Source organism: Cajanus cajan, chromosome 6 (genome assembly GCF_000230855.2).
Source record: "Cajanus cajan strain Asha chromosome 6, NIPB_CcT2T_4, whole genome shotgun sequence".
In the NCBI taxonomy this organism is placed as follows: domain Eukaryota; kingdom Viridiplantae; phylum Streptophyta; class Magnoliopsida; order Fabales; family Fabaceae; genus Cajanus; species Cajanus cajan.
In genome coordinates this window covers 55596901-55615058 of record NC_138522.1, presented here as the reverse complement: position 1 = coordinate 55615058, position 18158 = coordinate 55596901, and the positions used below count along the sequence as shown (strand labels likewise).

Genomic DNA, 18158 nt, shown 5'->3' with positions numbered 1-18158 from the left:
AATTAAAGGACCTTTTTTTAATTTTCTTTTGAGGAGGTTTGTTCTCTTTTCGAAAGTGGATGTTTGGGAAAAGTTTCGTGCGCTTACTGTGTGCAAGACAAGACTGCATATCATGAGCTAAATTTAGAAATTCCAGAGTGTGCGTCGAAGTGCTGGAAGAACGGCAATTCGAGAAAAAAGGAGGTGTAGGGTGTGGGGGTGCGGAGAAGGGAGGGTGTGGGGTGCGGGGAAGGGAGTGTAAATTTAATAATTTCATTTTTTTTAGGGTAATTTAGACATTTTATATATTTTTTAAAAAAAAGGAGGTGTGTTTATATGAGAGTGGAGGTGTGTTTATCATCTGCCTAAAAAAAATCTGATCCTTCTTTGGGCCATTGAATAAGTTTTAAAGGATTTTGTTATTGACACTTCTCTATTTGTTGAATACATTTTTTTTATATTAAAAATATTTATATATATATATATATATATAAAAGTAGTCATCAACCCTAATTTTTTATACACATCTCCATTAGTATCTAAATCCGTCTCATTTATGTTTTTTTTTTCTTTTTGTCTATAAAAAATTTAGAAGTCTCCCTTAATTTTATGTTATCGCAATCCTATATTCAATTTAACTCCACAAGAAAAACACTTCAATCTGGATATTGTATAAGATCTATATTCAATTCGTCAAGCATAAAAAATATTTCAATTTCAATATTATGCACAACTTATATTCAATTTTATTGTACAAGAAAAATACCTCAAATGTGATAAAGTAATGAGTTTTTCTTTTCTTTTAAATTTTAGAAAGTATTTTTCTGAAATATGATGTATCATTGTTTTAGATATTTTTTGTTTTTTATTTATCCAATAGATACTCCTAAAATAATATCGTATATACAATGTAGGTATATATCTGAATCTAATAAACCCTAAACACACCAAAAGCATTTTCTAAAAAAAGATGGATATTTATGTTAGATACTTATGGGTGTTATTTGGGTACATAGCAAATGTGTGCCCTAAGTATAATACTTAAAAATATTGTTTTTTTAGTAAAAATATAAAATAAAAATGAGATTTTTGCTTTTATCTTATCATTCATGTTATGTGTACTTGTGTATGACAATTTTTTTTAGTAAAAATATAAAATAAAAATGAGATTTTTGCTTTTATCTTTTCATTTATGTTATGTGTACTTGTGTATGACAAAAAAAAAAAACTCATTATTATTATTTATTTTTTTTGTGTGTGTGAATACTAAGTATAACTCATTTCAAATTGAGGAGGAGATGGATTCAAAAGATTAATGTTACCTTTTAAAATATTTTATTTTAGTTCTTATATATATTATTTTTTATAAATTTATATATTTTTTGTTTTTATAAAAATATATAATAAAATTTTAAAGAAAGTCAAAATAATATGAATAATGACTAAAATAAAATATTTTTTAAAATATAAAGATTAAAATAAAAGTTAAATTTCACATAATTATAGAGATCAAAAGAGTATTTAAATAGTATTATTATTGCTAAAAATAATTTTAAGAAGTTGAAAATTAAAAGGTATAACATATTTCAAAAGTAATTGTTAAGTAGAATTATTTTCTTCACTAACTCCTTGTATATAATCAATTATAATAATAATAATATAGTTATTGAATGTTTTAATATTAAAAAATTGAAAGGTCAATATTTTTTTACAAGTACATTAATATTTAATTTTAATAATTAAAAATTAATAAATGTCAGGCTTGTAATAAAATAATTTTAATATTATATGATTTAGTTTATTCCTATTATACTATTTATTTATTTTAAGTTACTTATTGAATTTAGTTGATTACATTACACTATTAATACAAGAGTTTAATTTATAAGGATTCTTTAAAAAGAAAACTTTAAATTGTATAAAAAGTTGTAGTGGTAACAAATATTAGAGATTGATTAAGATAGAAATGATGAATGAAGTGATAGTTGGAGGAGGACAGAAACAAAAATATTTTGTTGTCCCTCTGATCAGATGCGGTTGGGACAGGGAATGGGTATTGCACAACGTGTCATTCCCCTTCCTCTTTTTTTTTTTTTTTTTTTTTTTTTTTTTCTAAACTCAACCCCTTTCTCTTTCTCTGCAATGGATCTCTAGCATTCCACCCTCCCTCCTCTCCATGGCTGTCTCGTGACCCTCCCCTTTCTTTTCTTCCCATGCATCCGTAGCCGTAGGTATATTATATATTTTTTTTTTCTAAATTCCTTATTGCCCTTTCAATTCCAATTTGTTTTTATATTTTATTTCTATCTGGGGTTGCTTTTTATTTGCTTGACCTGTTTTTACATGATCCTCTTGCTTTGAAATTTTTTGGTTTTTTTTTGTCATGAATATATAAAATTAATGACGACAGTTTTCTACATCTGAGATATTCCATCTTATATTTTAAGGATAATTTATAATTGTTATCAGAGTGATCAAATGTTTGAGGCTCACTTCCAAAACGACGATTTTTTCTTTAGTTATCAATTAAATTCAGACAGTAAGAAACTACATTTATCATTATTATAACATTACAACACAAGTTATTCTTTATTCTTCGGTGAACTTTCTGTTAGTTGGATGACCGTTTTAATTTTTTACTTTATCATTTGTGTACTTGGCTTAAACTAGTTAGGAGTTTGGAGAAGTAGAGTACCAATGTGTGCATTATTTCCTTGTTAGTTTTTTTGTTCACTTGGTGATTTCAGATAGACTTTGGATTCTGCATTTACTTATTGAAATGGATTTTAGATAATGACTCCTAGTGCGTTTCCTTTTATGCATGATCACAATACTGTGACTTGCACAAGCAGAATATTGCATCTCACTTTGAGGTTGTGGGCTGATGTGTAGGTGGAGATGGAAGGCAAGACAGAAAGTCACATTTCATCAGCTGCGGCCTTTGTTGAAGGTGGGGTTCAAGACTTATGTGATGATGCTTGCAGCATATGCCTTGAGGAGTTTTCTAAGAGTGATCCTTCAACGGTAATATATACTTTTGCATGTCACTTGTTGTTTCTAAAATACATTCATAAGAAGATATGGTTTATTTGAAGAACAATTGTGCTTGCTTATTTTCTTTCTCTTGCTTTTTTTTTAGGTCACTACATGCAAACATGAGTTTCACCTGCAGTGCATTCTTGAATGGTACATCTTAATATCCATTAATTTTTAATATGCGTCTCTCTCAAATTTCAGACTTCTATTTGTGTATGTTTTCACAAAATCCATCTAACATATCTCGGTCTTTTGTTGATGTCCCATTTAATAATTTTCTTCAATTTTAATTTCTAATTGAATTTCCTCTTGTGCTTAAATTCCACCTCCCCTCAGTTTTCTATAATATTCACACAAAGTTCAGTATAAAGCATATCCTAGAACATTTAAATTTACCTACACCAAAAATTCGGGTCTTGGTGCCTATTAGAAGTAAAAGAATTTGGAAGCAAAATCCTACTAGTATGGATACAAGATACATGTGAATTTCAGTTCTCGCATAGAAAAATCATCTCCTGTGCCTTATAATGATGAAGCATTCGTGAAAATCACAATTTCATTGACTTATTCAATAGCATGAATTGGAATGTTGTCCTATTTTTGGTTCTCCCGACTTTCATCAATGTTAAGGGTATTCACATTGGTTATGACTTGTGATCTGAGATTGGACTTTGCTGATTTTTTTTGGCTGGAAAATAGTCACATGATTTTCATTTTTGTAGTCTAGATTTGAGTGGGAGGGAGTCTTTTCACTGTTGAAGATATTCTTGTTATATCTTAGTAGTTAGGTCATAAAGTTTCTGTTCTCAAACAAAATAAATGGAAGAATATACTTTGACAATTGTTTCTGGCTCTTGTTTCTAGGTGTCAGAGAAGCTCCCAATGTCCTATGTGTTGGCAACCTATTAGCTTGAAGGATCCTTCTAGGTTGGTTATGATTTTTCTCTTAGGATGTATGTTATCATTATTTTGTTGGTTGTATTATTAAACTTCTATGTATTTTATGGCAGCCAGGAATTGTTTGAGGCTGTAGAACAGGAGAGAAGTTTGAGGGTTACCACATCAAGAAATGCTTCTATTTTTCATCAACTTGCCTTTGATGATTATGAATTGCAGCATGTTAGTAATGAATTGAGTGTTTGTTTATTTAACTACATCACAATTCTTTCATTTGTTTATGTTAATACTGCTTTTACCACTTTGCAGTTGCGCATGAGTGTGAATGATCCTGATTTTGAAGATAGAGTAATTCAACATATAGCTACTACTGCAGCGATGAGGAGAGCAGCCCAACTTGGTCAGAGGGAAGGGCAGCGAACTCGTTCAGCTCATGGTCATCCACACTTCTCAATGTTCTCAACTCAGCCTATCGCACTTTCATTAGGTCATGATTCAGTTGCTGGAGAAAATGAACCAACTGCAATTCCCAATAGAAGTGCATCTACCCTAATAACATCAGATGGAGATGAACCATCACAACAGATCCTGCACGTTCAAACTCAAAGCCCTTCTTCAGCTTTTGGATCTACTGTCATGACAACAAATCACCAAGGAGTTTACTTTAATGATAGGTCATTAAGGACATATTATTTATTTACATAAATAATTCTACTCTTTTTGATATTATGTGTCTTAGAATTTGGGCTTAGGGTGTTACTCAACCCACAAAACTAGTTCGTATGGTGAAGATTACCCTCACCTTATAAGGACTAAATTGGTAATATTTCTAGTTATGCACCTCCTCATGCGAGTCATTCCTAACAATGGGCATTTGGAGCATGGACAGATGTGGGTGATCCAATAATAACAATTTCTTACATCTTGGAATAGACAAATATAGGTGGCTTAATAATCAATATAGGATAGATTTTGATACCATTATAGAATTTGGACTTTGGGCCTAACTTGTGGTGGCTAGATAAAAAATTTAGAATAGGTTCAGATACCATTTTAGGATTTGGGCTTAAGTCTTAAATCAACCCTACAAAACTAGTTCATAAGGTAAGAATAACCCATGCCTTATAAGGATCACATCGGCCATATCTCTAGGTGATGTGAGATATTAAGAATGTGTTTACTTGGCACACCTATCTATCTTGAAAAGCTACTAAAAGTTCATTTGTATTTATATATAAAATGCTACAACTAAGTCCAAAGTGTTGTCATGCCTAAGGGATTCATTATATGAATTTTTAATTGTTAATGAACTCAGTTAACAATTTTGTTAAAGCATTAAGTCTTTAAATATTCTAGAGTTCATTGTAATGCATGTTTGTAAATAGTGTTTTATGTAGGTTTCCGTGATAGAGGTGAGGTATGCACAATAAACATAAAATACAGGAGAAAAAAGTAATTTACTCAATTTATTTTCTTATGAATCATTATTTTTGCGGATTAGTAAATTATACCATGTGCGTTTATATGTTTGCAGAGGCTCTACTGATCATTCTTCACCAACAAACCAAGATAGAGAAGGGCCATCAGAATTCCAGTCATTTTCTGATTCTCTGCGGTCCAGATTTAGTTGTTTGTCCGTAAGGTATGATTTTTTAGAATATAATGGACGTGCAAACTGTATTTGTCTAATAAACTTATCTGATATTGACCTATCTTGTGACTAAGATACAAAGAGTCAATCTCAAAGGGTGCAAGGGGATGGAGGGAGAGGTTATTCTCTCGTAGTTCATCCATGTCAGCAGTTGGTTCAAAAACAAGGAGAGTGGTGAATACTGGAATTGATAGTGTATCCGGATTGCTGGAGTCCCCTGAAACTAGTGAAAATAATAGAGTTATGGGTACTTCTTTATCAAATCATATGGAGGGTCGTGACATGGGAGGGGTAAGCTACCAGAACAATGTTGAAGCTACTAGGGAGAACTCTTCACATGATAACAATACTCCACCTGCTTGTTCTGCTATCTCAAATTTAAATTGAGCTCTTATCTGCTTCTGTTAATGCATCTTTCCTCAGCGTCTCATATTTGAAGGTAAGCTTTGATCTTTGTGTTAACCTTCAAAGAAAAATTAACAGATTTTGCCTTATGTTTTTAAACTAAATAGCTGTTTTGGTGCATATTGTAAACGTCCCCAATTACTAGGGGATAACTTTGAACATAGAAGGATTGAGTTTGACTGGTAAAAGTGGTGTTAGGACTTAGAAATGCGCTCAGTAGTAATGACAGATTGGATAGCGTTTTAATTCTTTCCTTCGTGGAAAATATAAGATGATAGTGAGGTAATAACTGTCGTGGGGTTGTTCTGGGGTACAAATAAATTGTTAATATGTTTATTTAGAAATGCTATTTTAATTGGAAATGTTTTGTGTGCTATGGTTATTATAAAGGGATGAAAAGAGAAAAGAATGCATGAAAATGTATTATTACATTGAGACTCTCTTGGAAAGATTTCCTCTAGAAGAAGGAATGAGATACAACTCAAGGAAGTTTCAGAGCCCTGTCTATCATCAACACCTCTCCAACTGTCAAAACTGTTTCTTTCTGTATTACAATGTCTTCTAAATTTATTTCCTCCTCCCTATCCTATCTAATCTGCCCCCTATTCTCTGTTCAATATTCAGCTAATACAACAAAGTTGGAGTCTTGATCTCCTTCAAGTTGTCAAAAGCTGATTGAGCTTCTGCATTCTACTGGAATTTGTCGTTTTTCAATAGTAATGCACAATAAACCTACATTAGTATCTTGTAAGACCTAAGAATATTCACAACCTTCATAACCAAATAGCTATTACTTCCATCTTTTTAGGATCTGCAGAAACTCCTCTTGTTGAGACCTTGAGATGATGTGTACTCAACACTTTTAACTCCTTGCAGCCAAAACTACATTTCCTCTTCTTGGTTACTGACTTTGCCGCTCCGCCTCATTTATACTAATATATTAAGATATAATTGAGAAAATACCAAAACAAATTTGCATAGGAAAGGGCTTAAGTACCTCATTAATTCAAAGCTTGGAAGGAGCATTTGTAAAAGCAAAAAGTATCCCCTACACACACCCCAATCCTGGATCAACAAGGTCAAATTAGACATTTAACTCTTGAATTTTTGTGCCATCACCAACTTCCACATGATAGGGGGAGGTCTTTATAGCCTCCAATTTCATTTCCAACACCAATTTAATTGAATTGGTTAAAAAAAAAGGTCACAAATTTGAGGCCTTTTTTTTCTTCCTATATTTTCAGAAGATCAAAAGATGAAGCTATGATAAATTTTTGTGTGAGCTCATGTGTAATATTTGAATCTGGCATGATTCTAACTGCTTTCTGATGCTGTTAAAAGAAAACAAAATTATCAGCATAAACATAATATTTAAAGTGTAGTGTGTGTGTGAAATTGTTCATTTTACTAATCCTTTGGTGCGTATTACACATTTGGTCTCACTCGAATTTTTTAACTCCTCAGGTAACTTTCTCCAGACATGACACGCTGAGGAGCAGATATGCTTTGCAATAAAGATTAGAATATGAAAAACAACTGTGCTTATACCTAAAAGTTAATGTTTCTATGTATATACATTATGCCGGAAACCGTGAAGAGTTGTGTGTATCTAAAGTGTCTGGGTGGAATGGATTTTAAACTGGCATGTATTCTGGACATAAATGTACTCATGGAGGAAAAACGTATGAAATTAAAGGGAACTTGTGCTCGTGATTTGCCCCAATTCTTTTACTTTTTGCTTATCAACAAGTCGATCTATAGGAGAAGGTGGCAACTAGATTACATGTTTCTTCGGGCATTCCAACTAAATGAGGTCCCATGGAAGCGGGTAATAGTAAACCTGCTCCCGTCCTGCTTAATAAAAATTGACCCCATACCCATTTTATATCCGTGCGGCGGCCGCAAGGACGGAGCCAAGGGGGGACCTACGGGTGCCACGGCCCCCCCAACAATTTTAATTTTTTTTTATATACATATATATTACTATATGGCACCCCCTATTTTTAATATAAACTCATATTTTTAATATAAACTCATATGTATATTACTATATGGCACCCCCTATATGGCACCCCCAGTATTGAAATCCTGGCTCCGTCCCTACGTGCGGGTATCTATTAAGCAGGTATTCATGAATTTCTTGAATATCCATGAATATCCATGGATATTTATAAAATTTTTAAAAAATTAAAAAAATTATATTACAAATAATTTTAAGTTTATATTTTAATGTTATTAAAATATTAAAAATAAAAATTTAATATTAATTTTAAACTTTTATTTAACGTTAATTTTGTTAAAATAATAATAAAAATTCAAGATAATCAATAACTTAAAATATATCAATCTCACAAGTAAGTTAAAGTCTCATCATAAAATTACAATAATTCAATCTCATAATTCTAAATGAAAGTAAATAACTTAAAATACATAAATTTTATTGGTCTAATCAAAACTAGAAAATTAATCAAAATACATCTAACATAATTTTATAACATGCTTAACACATGTCGATAACTTCATCAACCTCATTTTTGTAAGAAAATAAGATGAGAGAGTGTAGTTTTAGGATTATGTGGTACAAGGATAATTAGGATATTTAAGAAATAATATTAAACGGGTACCCGCGGGGAAGAAAAGGCCTAAACAAATAGCAAATTGTTACAATTTCGAATAATCGAAAAGTTGCTGTGAAGAAAAGGCCTAAACAAATAGCAAATTGTTACAATTTCGAATAATCGAATCGATAGGTCAAGGAATAACAATGTTTAAATTATTATTACTGGCCGGGAAAAAGTGACTCAGTGCTTTCGTGGGAAAAATAAATGTGTATTCCGTAAAAAGATAATAAGTAGGTGGTTATTATTTTTAAAGATAATAGTTGCTGTATTTTTTTGTATATGCATTTTATTTTAATTTCATCTTTAAAATATATATTGGTGGTAAAAAATTTAAAATACAACAATGAGATATAATTATTTTTCAAAAAAAATGAGATATTGCTGTATAGATTTTGATGTATAATGATTGAGAAAAAATGAATAACTTCAAAGTTTGTGTATATTTCTCAAATCTTTGATGACTAAGTTGACATAGTGATTTACTATCTTAAGGTTATATTTGATAAACTTCTTTAAAAAAAAATTTAAGAGATAAAAAAATGGGATGAAAAATCAAAATGAATGTATTCATATATCAAAATTAGTTTATGTATAAACTAAAAATAAAATTTAAATAAATTAATAAAATAAAATTTTTACATATTAGTTTATACATGTACTAATTTTAACCTATAAAAGAATATATTATATTTTTTCTTCCTGTTTTCTCATTAAAAAAAGGTGTACCCAACATACCCTTAATATAAGATTTAAAATCCAGTTAAATTAGTTTTTTTTTCTTCCTCTTTTCGTTTTATAGTGGTTTTGTCAAGTGCTTTCTGTGCACGAGGATTATTGTGATGACGATAAATTTTGCCAAGTGAAGCAAGCATTAGAAAAGTAGACATAAGTAGTAATGTTAAATCCACACGTAATATTTCATTCATTAAAAAATTTATGATGAAATTGGATCAGATCGTATGGAAAAGAATATATTTATGATTGTTTAGATGTAAAAAGAAGCACATGTTGGGAGGTGGGTGGATAGTGGTTTTATTGTAATTTGTTAGGGATTTTCTAATACTAGAAAGTTTTAAGACTAGAGATGTCCTCGTTCTCGTTTAAGGCGAGGCAAATAGTTTCCTTTTTAATTAATTTATTTACTATTAACAAAATAAAGACACTCCATATTTTGTTAATATTGTTTGTGAAAGTTATAATATCATAGAGAAATTGTAATTTATTAAATACAAAATTATTTTGAATAAATAAAATTATTGAGTTGTGTTACATTAAAAAAAAACGATGTGTGATTATCAAAATAAATAAAGTGTGAAAATGTTTTAAAGATATACACACAAAAATATTATAGTATTTTTATATATTGTTATAGATTATTATTATTATTAAAATAATTTATTTTTCTCTTTTTCATTATCTAAGTTGACTAATTTAGTGAATATTTTTTATTTGATTAAATTTTAATTTTCTCTTAAATAGTATAATTCACTTTTCTTTTCATCCATAAGAAGTTGAATGAGGATGATAAGATACTTATCTAAGGCTGTGTATAGAGATAACAAATAAACTCGTACTGTGGTTAATATCCGAACCCATCTCAACTTTGACGGGAAATACTCGGTTTGACTGGGTACGAGTACGGGTAAAATATGATATGTTAAACTAGGTACAGTACGGGTATGTATATACCCGTATCCGTTCCTGGTTGAATTATGTTAAAAAAATTTAATATTTTATTATGTGTAATTATTTATTATAATCTGAAACATTTATAGTTATTTAATTATTAAGAAATCTCTTGATTAAAATATGAGATAGAGAAATAATTTAATTATAATTATAATATAATAAAAAAATAATTTAAAAATATTGTGTATTTTTTTTGTAAAAAAATAATAATAATTTTTTACTGGTACGAGTATGGGTTTACCCGATACCCGATGGGGACAGAAATGGGGACGAAAATTATATACCCGACGGGTACAGATACGGGTACGAGGATGAATTAAAGTCGCGGGAACGAGAACAGGTATTATGAAACCAGTACCAGACTCGCCTCGTTGTCCCCTAACTCTATACATGTTATCCTAATTATCACCACTAAAATTATAGTTTTACATTTAATTAAATGACAGATTAAAATTGAGTTAAAAGTTTGAAGTTTGTTTTAATTTTTTTACAGGATAGATAAAATTTAATATTTTAAAAATATATAAAAATCATTATTATTTATTATTACTCTGTTCAAAGTTATATACAAAGAAGTATTTAAACTATGCAATACACAAAATAAATAAATTTACAAATTATAGAGTAAAAAAGCTAGCACTCATTCAATTTACAAAACATGATATTATTTATAACATGTACAATATTGAAATTGCTTCTTCTTTTTTAACTCGAGATCAAAAGGTTGGCATGGCAATTGATTTATGCGTTTGGTGTACATCCAATGATATATTTAATTCATTATTAATATTAAGAAAGATACATGTTAATACGATTTCTACAATGCTCATGAATCGATTTTTTTTATTTTCCAGCGGTACATGGGTAGTAGATATAAAAATAAAAAAGTGAATGATGAAATTGGATCTGAAGAAATGGAGAAAAGATATTTATAATTATTGTAGAGAAGCAAATATAAAACGAAACACATATTTGGAGGTGGGTGGATAGAAGTTTTATTATAATATAGGGTAGTGTGGTTTGCAATTTTTTTATTATAGAAGAAAGTTGTAAGACGAGGGGAGACATAAAGAAAGCAGAAGGTAAAATAGTGATTGAAGTGGAAGTGAAAATGAAATGTGGAGGTTAAAGAGTGAGTGAGAAGTGAAGATAATGATAATTGACAAAAGAACCACCGTAGGAGGGGAAGTCGCGGTCTGTGTAGAAGAGAGTGTTGAGTGTTGAAATTGAAGGAAAGAGAGCGTAGAAAATAAATGAAGCTGATTGTGTATGTTCTCTTCTGGGACACCGACACTTTGCCAGACACAACATTCACGTTTCGGCCACCCTCCTTTTAATAAGAAACATAAGGTGGAATTAACGTGGCATCTTCATAATTCATAATTCATAATTCATAATTCATAATTCATAATTCATAATTCATAATTCATTTAATTTAAGATGGAAAACTAATAATAATAGTAACATAGTTAACCTGAATTTGATGATTAATTAGAGTAATAGGGAGTGGTGGCTGGGCTAGGTGCGAGTGAGGGCATAGCAATAGCAGCGCATGAGTTGGCGTGTGGTCCCACATACAGGCTGTCACAGAATAGTATGTATTGTATAAACATATTAACATACAGGCAGAGGGAGGCTCAACGATTAAGCAAAGGCAATAGACAGGGACTCACCAACCATTAACCACTTCCACGCTTCCTTCAACTCTTGAGTCTTGCCTTCTCTTCTTCTCACTCCACTTTTACCTTCATCACTAATCATTACCAGCGCGCTCTTTCTCCTCACAACTCACGAGCGCCATGGATTCCTCTTCCATCTATGCTGTCTCGCTCTTCCTCCTGCTCCTTCTCCCGCTCCACTCCGCATTCCCCCACAACTCCTCCGCCTCTGCCCAGATCAACTCCAACTCCATCCTCGTCGCGCTCCTCGATTCGCGCTACACCGAGCTCGCCGAACTCGTCGAGAAAGCGCTCCTCCTCCAGACTCTCGAACAAGCCGTCGGCCACCACAACATCACCATCTTCGCGCCTAGAAACCAAGCCCTCGAGCGCCACCTCGACCCCGAATTCAAACGCTTCCTCCTCGAGCCTCGCAACCTCAAGTCCCTCCAGACGCTCTTAATGTCACACATTCTGCCCACGCGAATCGCCTCGCACCACTGGCCCGCCGCCGACCTCCACCACCAGACGCTCTCCGACCACCGCCTGCATTTGACCACCAAACCCTCCGGCCATAAAACCGTCGACTCCGCCGAGATCCTCCGCGCCGACGACGTCCTCCGCCCCGACGGCGTCATCCACGGCATCGAGCGCCTCATCGTCCCCCGATCCGTGCAGGAGGATTTCAACCGCCGCAGAAACCTCGCCGCCATCTCCGCGGTGCTTCCGGAGGGAGCACCGGAGGTCGATCCCCGCACTCACCGCTTGAAAAAACCCGCGCCGGTACCTGCTGGAGCGCCGCCGGTTCTCCCGATCTACGACGCCCTAGCTCCGGGACCGTCGATCGCACCGGCGCCGGCGCCGGGACCGGGAGGAGCGCGGCACCACTTCAACGGCGAGCGGCAGGTGAAGGACTTCATACACACGCTCCTGCATTACGGAGGATACAATGAAATGGCGGATATTCTGGTGAACCTGACCTCGCTGGCCACCGAAATGGGAAGATTGGTTTCGGAGGGTTACGTTCTAACCGTTTTGGCTCCAAACGACGAAGCGATGGCGAAGTTAACGACGGATCAGTTGAGCGAACCGGGCGCACCGGAGCAGATTATGTACTTTCACATTATTCCCGAGTACCAGACGGAAGAGAGTATGTACAATGCGGTTAGGAGGTTCGGTAAGGTTCGCTACGATACGCTGCGGTTACCGCACAAGGTTCTGGCGCAGGAGTCTGACGGCTCCGTTAAATTCGGTCACGGCGATTCCTCCGCCTACCTCTTTGATCCTGATATTTACACCGATGGGAGAATCTCCGTCCAGGGGATTGACGGCGTTCTTTTCCCTCCTGAGGAGGAGGAAGAACGCACCCGCCGCACCACTCCACTTGTTAAGGTCGCCGCCAAACCAAGGAGAGGTATTCTTTTTTTCTTTTACTTAATTACAATCATTAATTTCTTAGGGTTTCGCTTGATTTTTAACAAGGTGAGTGAGTTTAGGGTAAAGTTGTTTAGGTTTAGCATTTATTTTGGGGCCGTCATTATATTTATGGCGTTAACCTTAACCTTTCTGGCTGTGGAATGGAATGGAATGGAATACCCATGATCACACGTGTGAAGCCATCTGCTCTTCTCTTGTTATTGTGGGCTAGCTACATAGTTTTAGGTCTTGGTTTTCACTTTCCACGCATTATTGGGTTCATGGAAGAGGACAAAAGTTTCCCATTGCATTGCATTGCATTGCAGTAGGGTTCTGCTCTGAGAGTTAAAAACTACTGTGTCAAATTTGCTTTCCAACAGACCCATGCCACGATGGTGAAGAATAAGATTATCCCCAAAATTGAAGGGGGAAAGAAAGGAAATAGATTGAATAATTAGTTAATTATATTTTTAATTAGTATTAAAGTTCTTTTTTATATAATTTTTATTTTTTACTCTTACATTTCTACTCATCCAAATAATAAGTATTTCTTTCTTTTTATTTTTATTTATCTAACTAACATAATTTTTTCTACTCCATAGTACTTTTTTTCACTCTTAAACTCAAATGCACCTTATAGATAGTATCTTATCTGAAGCGGCGAGGAACTAGCCAAATATCAGTGATGGTGACAAAAAGGGTGATTTATAATGAATTTGATTTCTGTTAGTCTGAATAGTCTGTCTCTTTGTCCTAGCCAGTCCATGTGATTAATCAACCGTATACTAAAATGAATTCGGTGTGCCAAGCTGTAATCCACATTCTACTTTCCCCACCTAGCCCAACTTAGGTGCTAAAATGCTATCTGTCTATATTAATCTGATTATTATATACACCAACACCCTTCATTTTGTGGTTTCGTATCGTTTATTTACACCATATTATTATAGTCAACTAACATAATATTTTGATTCCCGTTTTTTAACAATTTAATTGTTTGTTACGAATTTAGGAGGGATTTAAAAATCAACCTCTGAATATGTAACTTGTTTTTTTTATTGTTTGCATGTGAATGTGTAATAGAATTGCCTGGCTATTCGTTGACTTAACAATTTACCTAAACGCATGTGGCAGGGAAGTTGCTGGAAGCCGCCTGTAGCATGTTTGGAGCTTTTGGACAAGTCTGCCAATGAAATCGCTTTCCCAACTAATCACAAAAATAATAAAGAGTGAATGTATGTAAACTCGATCCATGGTAAGTTACCCACCACTCATAACTCATTGCTTCGGTTACTTCATTTCTATGAATAACACAGTCTAATCTGATTCATATTGTTTGGCTTGCATTATGCAGTTGTAGAGTAATCATTTGAATACAAAAGATGCATCGTGAATCTATAATCGGAGAGCGATTACACAGAACACAACAAATTTTCTGTCATTTTGCTTCATACTGTAATTACATACTACCATTTTTTTATTAAATTTTATTTTATGTTGATTCTCCGTCTCTATGCGTAAATAACCACCGACGCCCCTTCTTGGTTGCCCCTTTTTTTTTGTTTTGTTATATTTTTTTTATTACTATTATTGCTTGTATGTATGTGAATCAAGTCATACACAATCTACTTTATTATTATGCCTTTCAACTTCCAACTCGTTTTCTTTACCACTTTTTTATTTTTATAAAAAAAGAAAACAACTAACGATGAAATGGACCTCTCAGCATAAGAATTTTTTTTTATGTAAAAAAATAAACTAATGAGGTGGACCTCTCAGCTGAATTTATTTTTCTTCTAAAAAAAGAAAGAAGGAAAGAAATGGAGCTGTGCTTTGTTTAGAGGCAAGGGAAGGTGTTGTTGAGGGGTTATATCACGGAAAGCCAAAACTAATGGTGGCAGTGATACAGATACTGTGTTAGGAGGAAGGAGAGAAGTAGTTGTGGAATTTATTATTTGCCGAATAAGACAGAACAGCTAAATGGTCTTGCTTTGCTGGGCCTCAGCTGGTGTCGGTGATTATATTATAAGCCTCTTGGTGGGCTAAATAAATAAATAAAAATAAAAGCCTCTTGATGTAACCTCGTGTTTGTGCTTTTGTAGGAAACACATTACTATTCACCCTCACTTTATACATCTTGCAAATAAACGATGAAAACATATTTCCTGTCATATTTTAAATATAATTTTTTATTAGTTGACATTTATTAAAAGCTTAAAATTTAATAAGTTTTACATTTTATTTAATGATTCTTTTTTATTATTATTTTGTAATTCTAATAAATAAATCTGAGTGTGTCAAGAAGAATGTAATAAAGAGTGTATTGTTAACACTTTTTTTAAATTATAATATAGAAATAAAAATTACACCACTTTCAATACGAAGATAATTTTATTTTATTTTTGACAGTGAAGACATGTTTGGTTTAGTGTCGGCATTTGATCTACGTTTTAATTTTCCACATTTTGATGTGAAAAATTCATATAGCTTTCGTCCACGACGTGTTACCAAACAGCAACAGGCACTTATTCCTTTATTTCCACGTAAGAAAAGTCGTGTCGCTAGGCTGATTCCATGCATGCGTGCACCATGAGATGTTAACCTTTTCCTCTAATCCTCTTGAAGCACTGGCATTTGTACTAGCCAAGAGGTGATATTTGTAACATTCGTTGACATAAAACTAAACATGCACGTCATCATTTTCCCTTTCTCTGGTTGTTTCCTTGCCGGTTTAAGGATCTAGGGATGCTGGAGATACGATCTAATAAACAATTTGGACTTTTGTTTTATTCATTGTACAATAGTGTATGCCGATGCTTTTATTCTTTGTTATCACATTTAATAATCAATGACACCTGATTATTAATGTTTCGGTATGAAAAAAAGTCCTACGCTTCAGGATTGACCTAGTTTTAGAGCATTCAAAGGGTAAAATCTCTTTTTCTCTTTTACCAAAACTAAGTTTTATAGGCGTGTCCTCACGCATTGCAATCCTATTTTTCTTACGGAAAAACTTGCAATGTTAAGAAGTGATTAAAATTCTACTCTCATTTTATGGAAAATGTCCCTAATATAACCTAGTGTGTTAGGCTCTTGTACAGACAAAGCTGGGTTCGTAGTTCATACCGACTTAATGAAATTAGATCAGCAATGACATATCGAATACCAACTAGCTAGGAAGGGTACCCACCCTCCAACCTCAAGCGCAAAGGTGCTTCAAGATGAGAACATATCGATTCCCAATTCAAAGGGTACACAACCTTTCGGCTTCAAGGGTAGATGATAATACATCCACTATCAACCTTACACAAATAATGATAGATTTTATTATGACTATTTTATGTCTTTCTATTTGACATTTGATCAAATTGAAGCGGGCATGCTAAACAACTAAACAGCAACCAAGATGCACCCACCATCACCGGAAGCATTGAAAGAGCAAAAGAAATGAACTTAGATCAAGCCCTTTGGTTGTGCCATTTCAAACTTACTGTCCAGCAGAAGAAATATCCCATTTGAACATTTAGTGATTTAATTCAATTGTATTGAAACGAGCATGAGTTACCGGTGCAATGTAAGGCATTAAGTAGCGGAAAAAATTATCTATTAAATTTAAAAGTAACTAAGTTATGATTAATATTTAAATTAATTTATAAAATTGTTTTAGTTTAATCATAGTTTCAAGTTTGAATTTTAGTATTCACACGAGAGTTTTGCTTTAACTTGAACATGATTGTCTTTGGAGGAAGATATATATGATCATCATGACCAAAAAAAAAAAAGAAATATTTTAAAAAGTTCAAAATAGAATAATTTTCTGCATAATGTGTGTTTCATTTTGATTCACTTTTGAAGCTATAATCTGTGTTTCTCCTTTGATTATGTCATGTATGAAGTGGTGCACGTAGGTTGAGAAAAAAAATGGCAAGAACTCCAACTTCTTCAAGAAAAAGAGTTGTAAGCTAATTTGCAACATATGTTGGCCCGACCTGCATTGTTCACGTTAGCTATCTGAAACCCACACTTCATCAATATTTTCAGAAAATATGTTATGGATGTTAATGAATATTTGAAAAGATGTTGCGATCAAAGAAAGAAAACAAATACCACCTAAAGAAAAACAAAATGTATACCTCACTAGTTGATATATAGCCATTTTGGTTTTTGTCAAAATCCTTGAAAGCCTTTTTGAGCTCCCCCCTCTGCATCAATATCCCAAGTGAAAAACAACACATAACTGATCTTAGTCTTTGGTTATTGTATGATGAAAAAGGACTTGAAGCTTTCGCAACATATGTCAATATGAACAAATTAGGACTTAATTAGTGGCATATACATATATGCAAAATAAGGAACATAATTTACTTTCACTTTCTTGGTCATCAAGCTCAATAACTCATCAAATTCAGTGGCCAGTTCTTCCATGGTTATGTGCCCTAAGATAATAAGTTGCACACAATTTATAACATCCACCATATGCACATGTATGATACTGATGAGGATAATTCAACTGAATAGAAGGTACCCATTTTATGAAAATTTTAGACACTACAAAAAGGAGAAAGTTTGCTCACCATCTCCATCTTTGGCAAACAAGCCAAAGGACTCTTTAAAATCAAGAATCTGCTCTTCACCCAGGACATCTATCATGGTGTATTTTTCTTTCAAACTTTAACCAGAAAAAGAGATAGAAACACTGAAAAAAAGAGAGAGGGAGAGAGTAATGTGTGAAGTGTCGCTCAATCTTAGCTGGGTAGGTTATATGTAGAACTCGAGTGATGCTAGCTAGTCTAGCAAGATTTCTTT

At 33.3% G+C, this 18158-nt stretch overlaps 2 protein-coding genes and 1 long non-coding RNA gene across 4 annotated transcripts; 2 read left to right on the top strand and 1 right to left on the bottom strand.

Annotated features, from left to right (window-relative positions):
• The first annotated feature begins 1950 nt into the window (after positions 1-1950).
• LOC109809841 (E3 ubiquitin-protein ligase RHF2A) lies at positions 1951-7676 on the top strand. 2 transcript variants are annotated; one of them, XM_020373244.3, is made up of 10 exons: positions 1951-2032; positions 2134-2210; positions 2872-3003; positions 3119-3165; positions 3880-3942; positions 4026-4134; positions 4222-4586; positions 5447-5554; positions 5638-6002; positions 7433-7676. In XM_020373244.3, exons 3-9 carry the CDS (start codon positions 2878-2880, stop codon positions 5948-5950), a joined length of 1131 nt encoding a protein of 376 aa, XP_020228833.1. In that variant the 5' UTR covers positions 1951-2032; positions 2134-2210; positions 2872-2877; the 3' UTR covers positions 5951-6002; positions 7433-7676. The 2 variants fall into 2 exon arrangements, with proteins under 2 accessions (XP_020228833.1, XP_020228832.1); XM_020373243.3 differs by lacking the exon at positions 1951-2032 and having other exon boundaries at positions 2053-2210.
• Positions 7677-11926: 4250 nt separating this feature from the next.
• FLA16 (FASCICLIN-like arabinogalactan protein 16 precursor) lies at positions 11927-15001 on the top strand. Its single transcript, XM_020371968.3, has 3 exons — positions 11927-13350; positions 14487-14607; positions 14707-15001. Exons 1-2 carry the CDS (start codon positions 12078-12080, stop codon positions 14543-14545), a joined length of 1332 nt encoding a protein of 443 aa, XP_020227557.1. The 5' UTR covers positions 11927-12077; the 3' UTR covers positions 14546-14607; positions 14707-15001.
• A 2041-nt stretch (positions 15002-17042) lies between these two features.
• Positions 17043-18084, bottom strand: LOC114916421 (uncharacterized). The gene is made up of 3 exons (XR_003804874.2): positions 17927-18084; positions 17486-17554; positions 17043-17341 (listed from the first exon to the last, which is right to left on the bottom strand). It is a non-coding gene; the product is annotated as an uncharacterized LOC114916421 (long non-coding RNA).
• Positions 18085-18158: the final 74 nt, after the last annotated feature.